This window comes from Camelus ferus, chromosome 20 (genome assembly GCF_009834535.1).
Source record: "Camelus ferus isolate YT-003-E chromosome 20, BCGSAC_Cfer_1.0, whole genome shotgun sequence".
NCBI lineage: Eukaryota > Metazoa > Chordata > Mammalia > Artiodactyla > Camelidae > Camelus > Camelus ferus.
The window spans coordinates 22307060-22320773 of NC_045715.1; the positions used below are offsets into that span (position 1 = coordinate 22307060).

At 59.1% G+C, this 13714-nt stretch overlaps 1 protein-coding gene across 3 annotated transcripts in view; it reads left to right on the forward strand.

Moving 5' to 3' along the window:
• ITPR3 (inositol 1,4,5-trisphosphate receptor type 3) overlaps positions 1 to 13658 on the forward strand; it is a 64475-nt gene extending 50817 nt beyond the window's left edge. Inside the window, exons 36-58 of one of the 3 annotated variants that reach the window (XM_032462841.1) lie at positions 204 to 352; positions 528 to 636; positions 765 to 855; positions 981 to 1150; positions 2390 to 2564; positions 2749 to 2933; positions 3137 to 3337; positions 3454 to 3564; positions 3994 to 4089; positions 4227 to 4328; positions 4414 to 4500; positions 5114 to 5224; positions 5320 to 5512; positions 5724 to 5849; positions 6251 to 6423; positions 7083 to 7247; positions 7919 to 8111; positions 8588 to 8692; positions 8782 to 8906; positions 9715 to 9880; positions 10559 to 10719; positions 12046 to 12207; positions 12817 to 13658. In XM_032462841.1, the coding sequence (XP_032318732.1) occupies positions 204 to 352; positions 528 to 636; positions 765 to 855; positions 981 to 1150; positions 2390 to 2564; positions 2749 to 2933; positions 3137 to 3337; positions 3454 to 3564; positions 3994 to 4089; positions 4227 to 4328; positions 4414 to 4500; positions 5114 to 5224; positions 5320 to 5512; positions 5724 to 5849; positions 6251 to 6423; positions 7083 to 7247; positions 7919 to 8111; positions 8588 to 8692; positions 8782 to 8906; positions 9715 to 9880; positions 10559 to 10719; positions 12046 to 12207; positions 12817 to 12885 (3225 nt within the window). In that variant the 3' untranslated portion in view covers positions 12886 to 13658. Of the gene's footprint in view, positions 1 to 203; positions 353 to 527; positions 637 to 764; positions 856 to 980; positions 1151 to 2389; positions 2565 to 2748; positions 2934 to 3136; positions 3338 to 3453; positions 3565 to 3993; positions 4090 to 4226; positions 4329 to 4413; positions 4501 to 5113; positions 5225 to 5319; positions 5513 to 5723; positions 5850 to 6250; positions 6424 to 7082; positions 7248 to 7918; positions 8112 to 8587; positions 8693 to 8778; positions 8907 to 9714; positions 9881 to 10558; positions 10720 to 12045; positions 12208 to 12816 lie in introns of those variants that run through there. The other 2 variants (XM_032462840.1, XR_004313533.1) reach the window with 2 other exon arrangements.
• The last annotated feature ends 56 nt before the right edge of the window (positions 13659 to 13714 follow it).

Below are 13714 nucleotides of genomic sequence, written 5' to 3' on the forward strand. Positions count from 1 at the left end.
GCTCCCAGACAGGGGCTCTGAGCAGATAGATGTCATATGCTCTGTTCATGGTGGCTCTGTGGGCCCAGGCTCCCTCAGATGGTGGGGTACAGGCCAATCCGTGGGGCCCTTTGGTGTTGGGGATTGGGGAATGGTGGTCATGCGTGGTCATCTCTTGGGTGGGGGTGGCCCGGCCCACCCCTGCCCACCCCTGCCCACCCCAGGACATCATCACTGCCCTGGAGGAACGGCTGAAGCCCCTGGTGCAGGCCGAGCTGTCCGTACTGGTGGATGTCCTACACTGGCCCGAGCTGCTCTTCCTGGAGGGCAGTGAGGCCTACCAGCGGTGTGAGAGTGGGGGCTTCCTGTCCAAGTGAGTGGGATGCTGGGCTGGGCGTTGGGGTGGGCAGTGGTGCAGTGGCCCAGGACAGGGAAGGGCCTGGTGGTAACCAGACAGCCCTTAGGGTCAGAGGGCTGGGGTTGGGGACAGTGGCTGGAGGGAGGCTGTGGGGGCTGCCCTGAGTATGTCCTCCTTCTCTGCCGGCCAGGCTGATCCAGCACACCAAGGACCTCATGGAGTCGGAGGAGAAGCTCTGCGTCAAGGTGCTCAGGACGCTGCAGCAGATGCTGCTCAAGAAGACCAAGTACGGGGACCGGGTGAGTGCTGGGCGGGGCTGGAAGGCGGGCGGGCCCAGCCACGAGCTCCAGGGGCTCAGGGCCAGGACTGCTGGCTGAGGGTTCAACGGGGAAACATGCTACTGTGGGCCTCGCTCCCCTCCCCGCAGGGCAACCAGCTGCGCAAGATGCTGCTACAAAACTACCTCCAGAACCGGAAGTCCAGCTCTCGGGCGGACCTTCCCGACCCCATGGGCACTGGTCAGTACCGCATTTCCCCTGCTGTGCCCCTGGGCAGCCTGATTGCCCTGGGCCCTCCCTTCCACTCCTTGCCACTCCCTGCCACTCTGTCATCAGCTCCCCCTTAAGTGAGTTTGCCACTCCAGGCCTGGACCAAGACTGGTCAGCAATTGCGGCTACCCAGTGCCGGCTGGACAAGGAGGGGGCTACCAAGCTGGTGTGCGACCTCATCACCAGCACCAAGAATGAGAAGATCTTCCAGGAGAGCATTGGCCTGGCCATCCACCTGCTGGACGGTGGCAACACGGAGATTCAGGTGTGGAGTGGTGGGAGTGCTGAGGGGCTCACCTCCTGGGTGGGGCTTCCAACTCAGGATGGGGGACAGTGAGCCAGGGGCTGGGCTGCAGGGCTGGGTGCTGGTGGCCAGCAGAAGTCCAGCTACTCTGGGGCGGCTCTGCCTCCTGTATCTGCCCCTTGTGTCATGTGGCCCTTTTCTTTCCCTACACCCCCGCCCTGCTGCAGCCAGGCCTTAGCCTGTCTCCCACATTCTGCCCCCTCATTCTGTCAACCATTCTTGCCTCTCAGCCCCTCTTCGGGCCTCCTTCCTTCCTCTACCGCATCCTCCTCAGCCTTTGGTACCCAACTAAAAGCCTGCCTTCTCCAAAAGCCCTCTGATTCTCTTCTCTCCATTCATTCATTCATTAACTCGATAAGTCTACATTGAGTGCCTTCTGTGTGCCCGGTAGCGCTCTAGGTGCTAAGGAGGCAGCAGTGAACAAGGGGCAAAATGCACGGTTTCTTGGTACTTATATCCTAGTGGGGGCCATGGTCCCTAATCGTACTCCCTACATAATACAGAGAATATGCTGGACAGTGATAATTCAGGCAGGGGGCTTCGGGAGTGCTGGGGCAGGGGGGTATTTTGGAGTGATCGGGGAAGGCCCCTGAGAGGGAGACATTTGAATAAAAACTTGGAGGTGAGCATGTGGCAAAGTGGGGCAGAGCACCCGGGGCAGACAGAGCAGGCAGCAAAATGCTGTGAGGGGGAAGTGGCTGCTGTGGCTGGCAGGGCAGAGGTGGGGTGAGTAGTAGGTGCTGAGGTCAGAGGGGGCAGGCCCTCACGTGGCCTCATGGGCACTGTGAGGCCTGGCCTTCCTCTGGGGAAGATGGGGCCACTGCAGGGTTTTCAGCAGAGAAGAGACATGACTTAAATTTCAAAGGGACGTGTCTGGCTGCTGTGTGGGGAACAGATATAAGGCCAAGGGCAGATACAGAAGGTAGTGAGGAAGCTAGTGCAGGCCTCCAGCATCGCAGTTACTGACCCTTCCTCCTCCAGCACTGATGGTCCAGACCACCCCTCACACCACCCTTAATCGCAGGGCACAGGGATGCCTCTGTTTCTCCCACCTCAGTCTGGTTTGGGCACATCTGGGGGCCCATCTGTGTCCCATCCTTGTCCCTGTAGTACAGGATGGAGTGCCCAGGGGCTTCCCCAAGGGCTGCTGAGAGCCATGCCCAATGCTGAGGCTGCCCCCATCTCACGGTCTGCCCCCAGAAATCCTTCTACAACCTGATGACCAGCGACAAGAAGTCAGAGCGCTTCTTCAAGGTGCTGCATGACCGCATGAAGCGGGCTCAGCAGGAGACCAAGTCCACAGTGGCTGTCAACATGAATGACTTGGGTAGTCAGCCGCGTGAGGACCGGGAGCCGGCAGACCCCACAGCCAAAGGTCAGGGGTGCGGATGGGGGCATGGGTTACAAGGTGGGGGTGCCGAGTGGGGTCAGAGGGTACAAGGTGAAGGGGGGTCACGGGGCCCCAGGAATGAGGGCTTGGGGTATCAGGCAAGGTGTGTGGGCAGGGGACAGGATGGGAACACAGGCCTTTCCCAGCCTCACTAGACCTTGTCCCACAGGCCGCGTGGCCTCCTTCTCAATGCCTGGCTCCTCATCCCGCTATTCGCTGGGCCCCAGCCTGCGTCGGGGGCACGAGGTGAGCGAACGCGTGCAGAGTAACGAGATGGGGACATCCGTGCTCATCATGCAGCCCATCCTGCGCTTCCTGCAGCTGCTGTGTGAGAACCACAACCGGGACCTGCAGGTGAGTGGCCCCGCCCCGCCGCCCTGCCCGCCCCTGCCGACCACAGCCGAGCCCACCTCGCCCTGCCTTGCCCCAACCCCACTTTGGCCCCTGCCGGCCAGTGGCACGCCGATCCCCCCAAGCCCTGCAGCCCACAGAATCGCTGTCCCCTAGTGGGCCCCTGCCCCCTCCCTGCTGCAGCCGCCCCCTCCTGTGCTCCGCAGAACTTCCTGCGCTGCCAGAACAACAAGACCAACTACAACCTGGTGTGTGAGACGCTGCAGTTCCTGGATATCATGTGCGGCAGCACCACGGGCGGCCTGGGGCTGCTGGGGCTCTACATCAACGAGGACAACGTGGGCCTCGTCATCCAGACCCTGGAGACCCTGACAGAGTACTGCCAGGGCCCCTGCCATGAGAACCAGGTGAGCTGTCAGGGCGGTACATGGCCGCGTGGACGTGTGGGAGGACGGAGGCCTCTGGAGCTGCCATGATTCTGAGGGGCCTGGGCCTGGTGCCCCCCACCCCTGCCTCCCGCTAGACCTGCATCGTCACACACGAGTCCAATGGCATAGATATCATCACTGCGCTGATTCTCAACGACATCAGTCCGTTGTGCAAGTATCGCATGGATCTGGTGCTGCAGCTCAAGGTGGGGCCCGTGGCAGCCCGTGTGAACGTGCATGGATGTTTGTGTGCTGTGTGTTGAGTGTGTGTGTGGTGCAGGCATGTGCAAGCGTGTGTGATGTGCGCAGGTGTTAATGTGCATGTTTACATGTGTGCACAAGTGCACCTGTGAGCTAACGTGCAGGATGTACACTTGCTGTAGAAGCACACATGTTCTGAGTTTATCCGGGGGCCTCCTGTGTACGTGACTGCTATCTGGGGCATGAGTGTGTTGGCCACAGGGTCAGGGAAGGCGGCCTGTGAGTGGGCTGGATATGCAGGACCCCTCTCAGCCAGCCCCGGGGGTCAGTGGGGAATGGGAGGGCCATGGGACTTGAGGGCCAAGGCTGTTTTGGAGTAGTCAGTGGAGTGGGTGATAGGGCCCCTTAGACTGTGGCCTGTCCCCTCAACTCAGGACAACGCCTCCAAGCTGCTCCTGGCACTGATGGAGAGCCGGCACGACAGTGAAAACGCTGAGCGCATCCTCATCAGCCTGCGGCCCCAGGAGCTGGTGAGACTGGGCTGGTGGTCAGGTGGAGAGGGTTAGGTGGGGAGGCGGACTGGGTCGGGTATGTGCGGATGGGGATTGGGGCCCAGCCCGCACTATGTCGCGGGAAGAAGGCATTCGAGCATGCACTGCCCCGCCAGGTGGACGTCATCAAGAAGGCCTACCTGCAGGAGGAGGAGCGTGAGAACTCGGACGTGAGCCCACGTGAAGTGGGTCACAATATCTACATCCTGGCGCTGCAGGTACTGGCCCCGCCCCGTGGCCCCGCCCCGGCAGTCATTCCCCGACCAGCGACCACGCCCCCCTGACTGCGCTGCCCTCACTCAGCTCTCCAGGCACAACAAACAGCTGCAGCATCTGCTGAAACCGGTGAAGCGCATCCAAGAGGAGGAGGCTGAGGGCATCTCTTCCATGGTGGGGGCCAGGAGGACGGAGGATGGGCTGGGGTGTGGGGCGTGGCTAAGGCTGAGAATGGGGCGGGGCTGGGCGGGAGATGGGATGGGATAGCATCTGGGTGAGGCTAGGAATTGAGGGCTGGGCTATGACCCGAGGTGGGGCTGAGGGTGGAGCTGAGACCTCACAGCCTGGCTGGAATCTGGGATGAGGCTGGGGGCGGGTCTAGGAACTCAGGGAGGACCTGTGGCCCAAGGGCTTGGTTTGCACCTGAGTAAAAAGCCTGGTTAGACTTGGGGAGTGGGGCTCAGGACCGTTGGGAGACCGACTAGTGGCCAGGGATGTAACCGGGACTTAGGAGTGTGAGCAAGGTTGCTTTGTGGGTCTGGGGCAGGTCTGGAAGCCTGGAGCAGGTCTGGAAGCCTGGAGCAGGAACTAGGGTGCCCCTGAGCAGGACTGTGCAGGGTGTTGACTGCCCTGTAGGACTGTCTCCCTCTTTGGGGTTGGGTTTTTGTTGGTCTGGGCTGGGCTAGATCTGATCAGAGTTGGACTCAGACCTGGCAGGTGAGGCTCAGATGGCAGGCCTAGTGGTGTGGGGCTGCCAGACCTGACCTCAGCATCCCCTCGCCCCCAGCTCAGCCTCAACAACAAGCAGCTGTCACAGATGCTCAAGTCCTCCGTGCCTGCACAGGAGGAGGAGGAGGATCCCCTGGCCTACTATGAGAACCACACGTCCCAGATCGAGGTGTGGGGCTAAGGGCACTTAACAGTGATGAGGGCTCTGGGCTTGGCCCTCGGTAGTCAAGGCTCAACTGTGACTACGCACCTGTGTGCGTCCAGATCGTGCGGCAGGATCGCAGCATGGAGCAGATCGTGTTCCCGGTGCCCGGCATCTGCCAGTTCCTGACGGAGGAGACCAAGCACCGGCTCTTCACCACCACAGAGCAGGACGAGCAGGGCAGCAAAGTGAGCGACTTCTTCGACCAGTCGTCCTTCCTGCACAACGAGATGGAGTGGCAGCGCAAGCTCCGCAGTGAGGACCCCAGCACGCAGGCGGGCGGGGCTGGGAGCTGCTTGTGGATGGCCCTTGATGCCTCCCTCTCCTGCTGGTGGGGACTCCATCCCAAGGATGGCTCCGATCACACATTCTTCCTGAAGTGGGGCCTGGAGCTTGTGCTGGCAGTGGGGCCCCGAGTCAGGTGGGCAGACGGTATTAATCAGGGACCTGTCCCTTTCTCCCCCAGGCATGCCACTCATCTACTGGTTCTCCCGCCGCATGACCCTGTGGGGCAGCATCTCCTTCAACCTGGCAGTTTTTATCAACATTATCATTGCTTTCTTCTACCCTTACGTGGAGGGCGCGTCCACAGGTGAGGACACAGGGCTGGCAAGCAGGGGCCCTGAGCTCTCTGTGTCCACTCTTTCAGTTTGGGCAGAGCCTGGGGGTCAGCCAGGCTCTGGGGAAACAGATAGAGTGAGGAGAGGCACCCCCTGCACTGCTCTCTGGTTTCTGCACCCCATCGTGGGGAGACACAGGCAGTCCAGTGGGGCAGACAGGGTCTTTGATCTCTGGAGACAGAGACCAGTTATGGTAGCAGCAGCTGGAGAGGGCCTCATACCTTAAGCCTAGAGATGAAGGTGTGATGGGCCAGGCCCTAAAGCCAGGTGACCAGGAATTTACAGGGAAAGCTTCCAGAAGGGGTGGCTTCTGGGATCTGCAGGGGCCATGGGCTTGAGCAAGCCGCACTCACCCCTGCTCCCCGGCCCCTAGGTGTGCTGGGCTCCCCGCTCATCTCGCTGCTGTTCTGGATCCTTATCTGCTTCTCCATCGCGGCCCTGTTCACCAAGCGCTACAGCATCCGCCCCCTCATTGTGGCGCTCATCCTGCGCTCCATCTACTACCTGGGCATTGGGCCCACACTCAACATTCTGGGTGCCCTCAATGTGAGTGCCGGAGGGACCCCACCCCAAACCCTCACGCTCACCTGCAGTCGGACCTGAAGCTGGCCTGCTGCCTCACACTGGCCACTATGCTGCCCCATCCCCCTCATCCCTGTGTTGGGATCCCAAGCTCATTATAGACCCCAGGTGGGGACCACTCCATGGCTCCTCCATCCTCCTGGGCGATGAGGGGCAGCGGGCACTCAGGGCCAGCCAGGACTCACTTTGGAGCAGCAGCTTCAGGGCTGCTGTGTACATGGTGTTAGCTGTGCACCGCCCAAAGGCACGTTGAAGATGTCAAAGATTTGTGTGTTCTGGCAGGAAACTGTGCTTTGAGCAAGATGGGGGGCACCGTTTCTAACGTACTCAGTCACCATAAAAGCCAAGGGTGATCTTCTCTGACCCATCCTCCTTTAGCTGCGTCTCACTTTCTTCCTGGAGCAGGGGACCCAAAGGAATTGTCTATTCTAGTCCCAGGAGCCCAAATGAATTTCTGGAAGCATTTTCATTAATGCTGTGTCTGCCAGGCTGAGCAGGGCTGACTCAGATCTACTCCACTGGTCATGTCCTCTACTCTGGGCACCGGGTGGGCATGACAACAGGGGTGGGGATTCAGGGTGGGTGGTAGGGCACTGAACACCATGCCCTACACTTGCCTCCAGCTGACCAACAAGATCGTGTTTGTGGTGAGCTTCGTGGGCAACCGTGGCACCTTCATCCGAGGCTATAAGGCCATGGTCATGGACATGGAGTTCCTCTACCACGTGGGCTACATCCTGACTAGCGTCCTGGGCCTCTTTGCCCACGAGCTCTTCTACAGCATCCTGGTAAGGCCCCTGGGCGGGGGTAGGGGGTGCTGGGCAGGGGTGCAGGGGAAGTTGGGGATTCCTGCTGGTTGCTGGCAGTTCCCCATCACCAGTTTCAGTCCAGTTCTCTTGCTGCTGGGCTGGGAGGAATGGATTTCCAGTGTCTTCCTCCACTGGATCCCAACCTGGCTACTCCTGGCCCCTATTGGACCCACCTCCCCTGGATGGTGGTGGTTCAAGCCTGGACTCTGGAGCCAGACCACCTGGGTTTGCATCCTGGATGTGGCCCCTAATAGCTGTGTAACACTGGGCAAGTTACTTAACTGCCCATGCCTCAGTTTCACCATCTGTAAAATGCGAATAATCAATAGCACGTACCCTCTAGAATAAACTGTGAAGGTAAAGTGAGTTAACACGCAACAGTCGTGTAGCGTGTGTCCTGGCACATAGCAGGTGCACCGCAGGAGCTGGCCTTCTCCCTCCACCTGTGGTATTTGCTGCCTGTTCCACCCTCACGCCTTCCCCTGGGCCCCTCCCTTTCCTCGGCCTTAGAACTCCAGGCTCCTCCCAGAAGCCTCCCCGTTGGCCTGGTTCCGCCTGCCTACGTGCAGACCCTGCTGGAGGAGGCTGTGGAAACCACTGGGAGGCGGGCAGCCCTTGGGTCCAGCTGGGTCCCTGTCTCTGCCCTGCAGCTCTTTGACCTCATCTACCGTGAGGAGACGCTGTTCAACGTCATCAAGAGTGTGACCCGCAATGGCCGCTCCATCCTGCTGACTGCCCTGCTGGCCCTCATCCTGGTCTACCTCTTCTCCATCGTCGGCTTCCTCTTCCTCAAGGATGACTTCATCCTTGAGGTTGACCGGCTGCCTGGCAACCACTCCAGAGGTCGGGGGGGTACCTCTCCCAGGCGGGTGTGTGGGGATGAGGGGACCTGCACAAGCAGCCAGCATCAGGCCCAGGACCTGGGAGTGCTTATTGCCCCAGGCCACTGCCTCAGTTTCTCCTTTTGTGTTCTGGGTCGGGGATAGGGTCTAGCTTACGCCAATCTGCCTCCCTCTTCCCTGAGACAAACTGAAGGCGTAGGAGAACCTTGGGTTGCTCTTGCTTGTAGCCTCTGTCGTTCATGTTAAACAGTATTCGTGGGGCTGCCTATGTGTCAGGGCTGGGGGTGCAGACCCCTTTCCTTGCCCTTAGAGCACAGCCCAGCGGGGACAGGTACATGAAGACCCTTCACTTCTAGCCAGAGTGAGGAGCTGGTAGGATCAGGGCAGGCTTCCTGGAGGATGTGATACTGGGGACAGAACCGGGGGATAAGGCCAGGCATTGGGACCTGCTGTTGACCTCATCCCTGTCCCCTCCAGCCAGCCCCCTGGGGATGCCACATGGAGCTGCCACGTTTGTGGACACGTGCAGTGGTAACAACATGAACTGTGTCTCAGGGGTCTCAGTGCCTGAGGTCCTGGAAGGTGAGAGCAATGTGTCTCGGGAATCCAGGTGCAGTGGGTGGAGGCGGGTGGCCTGGCCCAGGTATGAGTATGTGCTCCGCTCACAGAAGATAAGGAGCTGGACAGCACGGAGCGGGCCTGTGACACTCTGCTCATGTGCATCGTCACCGTCATGAACCACGGGCTGCGCAATGGGGGCGGCGTGGGCGACATTCTCCGCAAACCTTCCAAAGATGTGAGTGCCCCCTGCCCGCCTCCCCAGTCCACGTGGCCTGGCCTGTTCGGGTCAGCAACTGTGAGGGCTCTGCTCTCAGGTCACAGCCAGTTCGAGTGGCTTGGCCTCCCTTGATCTGCAGGATCGCAAGTCCTGACACATTTGCACCCTCTTTGCCCCACTGTCCTCCCCACTTCCATGCAGTGACGTAGCTGAGCTGTCCCCACCCGTCAGCACAGGCATCCCCACCAGCTCACTGTAGATGCTCTAAGGAAAGACCTTGGCGCCGAGCTTTCTCGGACTGGGGAAGGTGTGAGTCAGACAGCGGGTGGGTCCCCGGCCACATGAGCTTCATCCTTGAGGCAGAGGCCCAGCCCATGCCTGGGGCGGCAGGATGGGGAAGCTGAGTGGCTTCATGAGGAGACCTCAGGATTTGACTCAGCCCAGCATTCCCAGAATGTCAGCCTGTCCCCAGTGGCACAGGGGTGAGAAGTTTCTCCCTGGCCCGACAGAGGGTTTCTAGAATGAGTGAGACAAGGTGTCCTGAGGGCAGGCAGGGGAGTTCAGAGCCGCTCTTCCCCAACCCAAAGTTAAAGGTGGGCACAAGCCTAGCCCCTAGGCCTAGCTCCCCACGCCAGACTCCTCGAGGTCTTTGTCCCGGCTACTGTGTTCTAATCCACACTCAGGGCACTGGTTGTGATTCTCCATGGAGTGATTCTGGGTCCACTCTGCCATCTTCAGGGCCCTGGGAGCCAGAGGCCCTCATTTCCTTCTGCTGGGGGCTGGGCTCTGAGTCCTGCCTGCCTGGCCTTGCTGCTTCCCCCTGCAGGAGTCTCTCTTCCCGGCCCGTGTGGTCTACGACCTCCTGTTCTTCTTCATTGTCATCATCATTGTGCTGAACCTCATCTTTGGGGTGATCATTGATACCTTTGCTGACCTGCGCAGTGAGAAGCAGAAGAAGGAGGAAATTCTCAAGACAACGTGCTTCATCTGTGGTGAGGCCGGGTTCCTGCCCGTGGAGGCTGCGGCCAGGCTGGGGCAGCCTGTGGATCAGGCTCTCATCTGGGCCCATGGCAGCCTCAGTTGGGCCCTTCCCGGGTTCCTGTGGCCACTGGGGAGCCCTGCCCTGGAGTTGAGGGCTTGGTGGCTGTTTGCTCATCCCAGAATTTGGGGGAACAGGACCCTGCCTGAACTCGGAGTCATGGAAAGGTTCAGGAAAGGGCCTCAAAAACCATTCCTTTAAATTCTCTGGGGTTCAGATGAGGAAACAAGTCCTGCCAGTGGCCTCAAACCTCTGGTCTCAGTCCAGGGCTTTATCCCCCTGCTGTGAAGTGCTAGTCCCCTCACCAGCCACTGCAGGTGGAGGAGCAGGCAGCACCTGGGACAGATCCCTTATCCAGCTAGCCCTGCTGCCCCGGGCCGTGGAATTCCGGCGTCTGCTCTGCTAGTCCTCGCCACTGCCATGGCAGGGCGGGTGCTGTGCGGCCGAGTGGCTGGTGCTTTAAATAGAAGTGACCTAAATAGCCCTGATGGGCTGTTGCCTGCGTTCACCAGGACTTTCAGCCCTAGTACAGATGTCCCCACTCCATCAAGAGGTGATGTCCACCCCACCAGGTGGCCCCATAGTGGCTCTTGGAGGCCGGTGGGTTCAGCCTTACCCTCTGCCTTATCAGGTCTGGAGAGGGACAAGTTTGACAACAAGACGGTGTCATTTGAGGAACACATCAAGTTCGAGCACAACATGTGGAACTACCTGTACTTCATCGTGCTGGTCCGCGTGAAAAACAAGACGGACTACACGGGGCCTGAGAGCTACGTGGCCCAGATGATCAAGGTGTGGGCCCCGGTGGGGGGAGGCCACATCTGCCCACGCTGACCCTGGAGGCCTGGGGCGGGTGACTTGAGACAGCTGTGGACACTTGTTAAGAGGCCAGCAGGGGAGTGAGGAGCAGCTGGAGCCGGCCCTTGGCTACTCAGGAGCCCTGCCAGCTGCCTGTGCTGCAGAAGGGCCTCACACTCCTCTGTGTGGGCTCTGGTGTTGGGAAGAAGCCCACAGCAAACCCGTCAGCCCTAAATGATGTGTGTGGTGCCCTGTGGTCTGTGGGTGCCTAACGTGAGGTGGCGTGGGAGGAGAGCACACCCTCCTGGGGCAGGCCATTCTGAGGGGCCTTTTCTAGCTGGGTGAGGGAGGGCAGCTTCCCGAAGCCTGGCTGGCACCTGGAAAAACTTTATCAGACTTAGGAGAAACCAAATATAACTCCAATTTAGTATGGAGTTAAGGCAGTGAACAAGGAAAAAACGTCTTGTAGCATTTAGGGTAAAGGAAGCCCATCAGTTCCATCAGATGTAGGGCACCTTCAAATTACTGCACAGCGGGAGGAAGGTGTAGCTCAGTGGTAGAGTGTGTGCTCAGGATGCATGAGGTCCTGGTACCTCCATTAAAAAAAACCAAAACCGACCTTTAAAAAAAACCCAAATTACTGCACAGCAGATTAATTGTAGCCTAAAAGGGAAGACCTATTTAGTAGGAAAAAAAAAGGTGTGGAGATAGGATTCTATTTGTCTCTTAAGTGCATTTTGGACTGATCTTTGAGTACAGGTGTATCTGTTGAGCTGGGAATTCACAGCTTGCAACAGGCACCGGAAAGCTGCTTGGTGCCCCTCCTGCTCTGCCTCTGTCCTGGGAAACACGGCTCTGCCTCATGTATCAGGCGCCAGCCGTCCTCAGCAGAGCCCCCGCTCCCTCAGTGTGCCATCTGTCTGACTTGCATCTTCCTGGGGTGTGGGGTGTGGGGTGTGTGGGGCGGGGAGGAAGGAAGGAAGGAGATTCAGGGTCTGGGTGCAGAGGCCTTCCCTCCACGTCTTGCAGGGTGTTCAGTAAACAGATGGTGCTGATACTAGTGGGAGATCTGAGGCTGTCTAACGGAAGTCAGGCTGTCACAGTGCTGCGGCCTTAATGCCCACAGACAGTTTGCTGCCAGCTCACTCTGGCCCTGGGGGAGGACCTGGGTCAATTCAGATTTTCCCATGACACATCCCTGGGGAGTCATTTTGCCAAGGGTGTGGCTGCAGGCCTCCCCGCCCTCCACAACTGCTTTTCCAAATGAGGCCTTCCTAGGCCAGGCCCAAGCCTGCTCACCCCACTGCTGGTGTTTTTCAGAACAAGAACCTGGACTGGTTCCCCCGGATGAGGGCCATGTCCCTGGTGAGCAACGAAGGGGAAGGAGAGCAGAATGAGATCCGGATTCTTCAGGACAAGCTCAACTCCACCATGAAGCTGGTGTCCCACCTCACTGCCCAGCTCAACGAGCTCAAGGAGCAGGTGGGCATCCCGGCCCTATCCTGGTTCCACCCTGCGCAGCCTCAAGGGCTGTCACTGAGCAGTCACAGCCCAGCCTGCCATAGGGCAGGAGGGAGAGGGTGTTGGGGCCTTCATGCTCCTCCTGCCCCTTCTTGGGTCTGGGGTGGAAGACAGGTTCCAAACACTCTCTTCCCTCCATGGAAAGCTAGCTTGGGGGTGGCAGCCCGTATCTGTGCGCCCCTGAAAGATGCGGCTGAGTGGAAGCTTGGGGCAGGTGTACTCTTGCTCCTGGCAGCTGCAGTGAGTCCCCCCGAGGCGTTCACTGGTGATGGGGGAGGTTAAGGCCTCAAGATCCCCTCTTGCTCAGAGCAGCCTTCTCCATCTGGCAGTGACTAAATGAGATCAGGCAGCCCCTCTTTTAGGCGGGGTGCTTTCCCAGCTGCACCCAATCAGGGGGTTGTGACAGGCTAATTGAGGACAAGGGTTTGGGGCTGACATCTTCACTGCACCCTGGGGGGGCCCTGGCCTGCCGCCAGTGCTGAAAGGCAGCTGGGTCCACAGGGGGAGGGTGGGCACCAGCCCCTCCACTGGGCAGCCTGACCTGCCCTCCTGGCCTCTGGTTAACCCTAGATGACGGAGCAGAGGAAACGCAGGCAACGCCTGGGCTTCGTGGATGTCCAGAACTGCATGAGCCGCTGAACCGCGCCATTGAAGGCCTGACACGGCGCAGTCGACACTGGAGAGCTGTGACTGGCAACACTGCCTCTTCCCTGGGTCGGGTGGCCCTGCCAGCCTCTCACAGCTAGGTGCCCACCCAAGCCTCAGCTCCCACTCTCTGCCAGAACCTCCCAAGCCAACCCAGGCTCTGACCAGCGTGGAGGGGGACCCACAGAGCTGACAGTTTTGCCCAGACTGAGCCCTTAAAGACTCAAACTCTGGGACTCAGCTTACCTTAATGCCTTAGAGGAAGATAAGTCCTTTGTCCCTTAGAACAGCAACTGATTCCTTTGTATTCCTCCTGTGGGTGAGTAGGGGCGGGGTCACCTCTTTATTCTCAGCACTACATTTTGGTTGCTGCCCACCTCTGGAGGGGGTGCAGTAATGCTGCCGCTAGTGATTTTAAGGCTTTGTTATTTAACTTATTCAGACGCCATGCTCAGTCCTGGCCAGGGCTGCACGGCTCCCTCCGTGCCTCAGATCTGCTGTAGACAGTGTGTAGACCTCACTGTCCCAAGTCTATGCCACCCACTCTGGCACGGCCCCAGGTGGACTAGTGACCCAAGGATGGAAAGCCTTGCTCCTAGGACCTGCCTCTTCCTGGGGGACAGTCACACACCCAGGTGACAGGGCTGGGGTGTGTTAAGTGGGTGGTTTTGACTGCTTGTTTTTTTTTCTTTTGGTGTAATGTTTTACAAATCCTTTGGCCTGAGAACTAACATGTTAATTGCCTTAAATAAATTAATAGAAATCTAGTCCATTAGAAAGGGATGCTGTTTCCCATACTCCCCAGGGGCTGGGTTAATGTGCT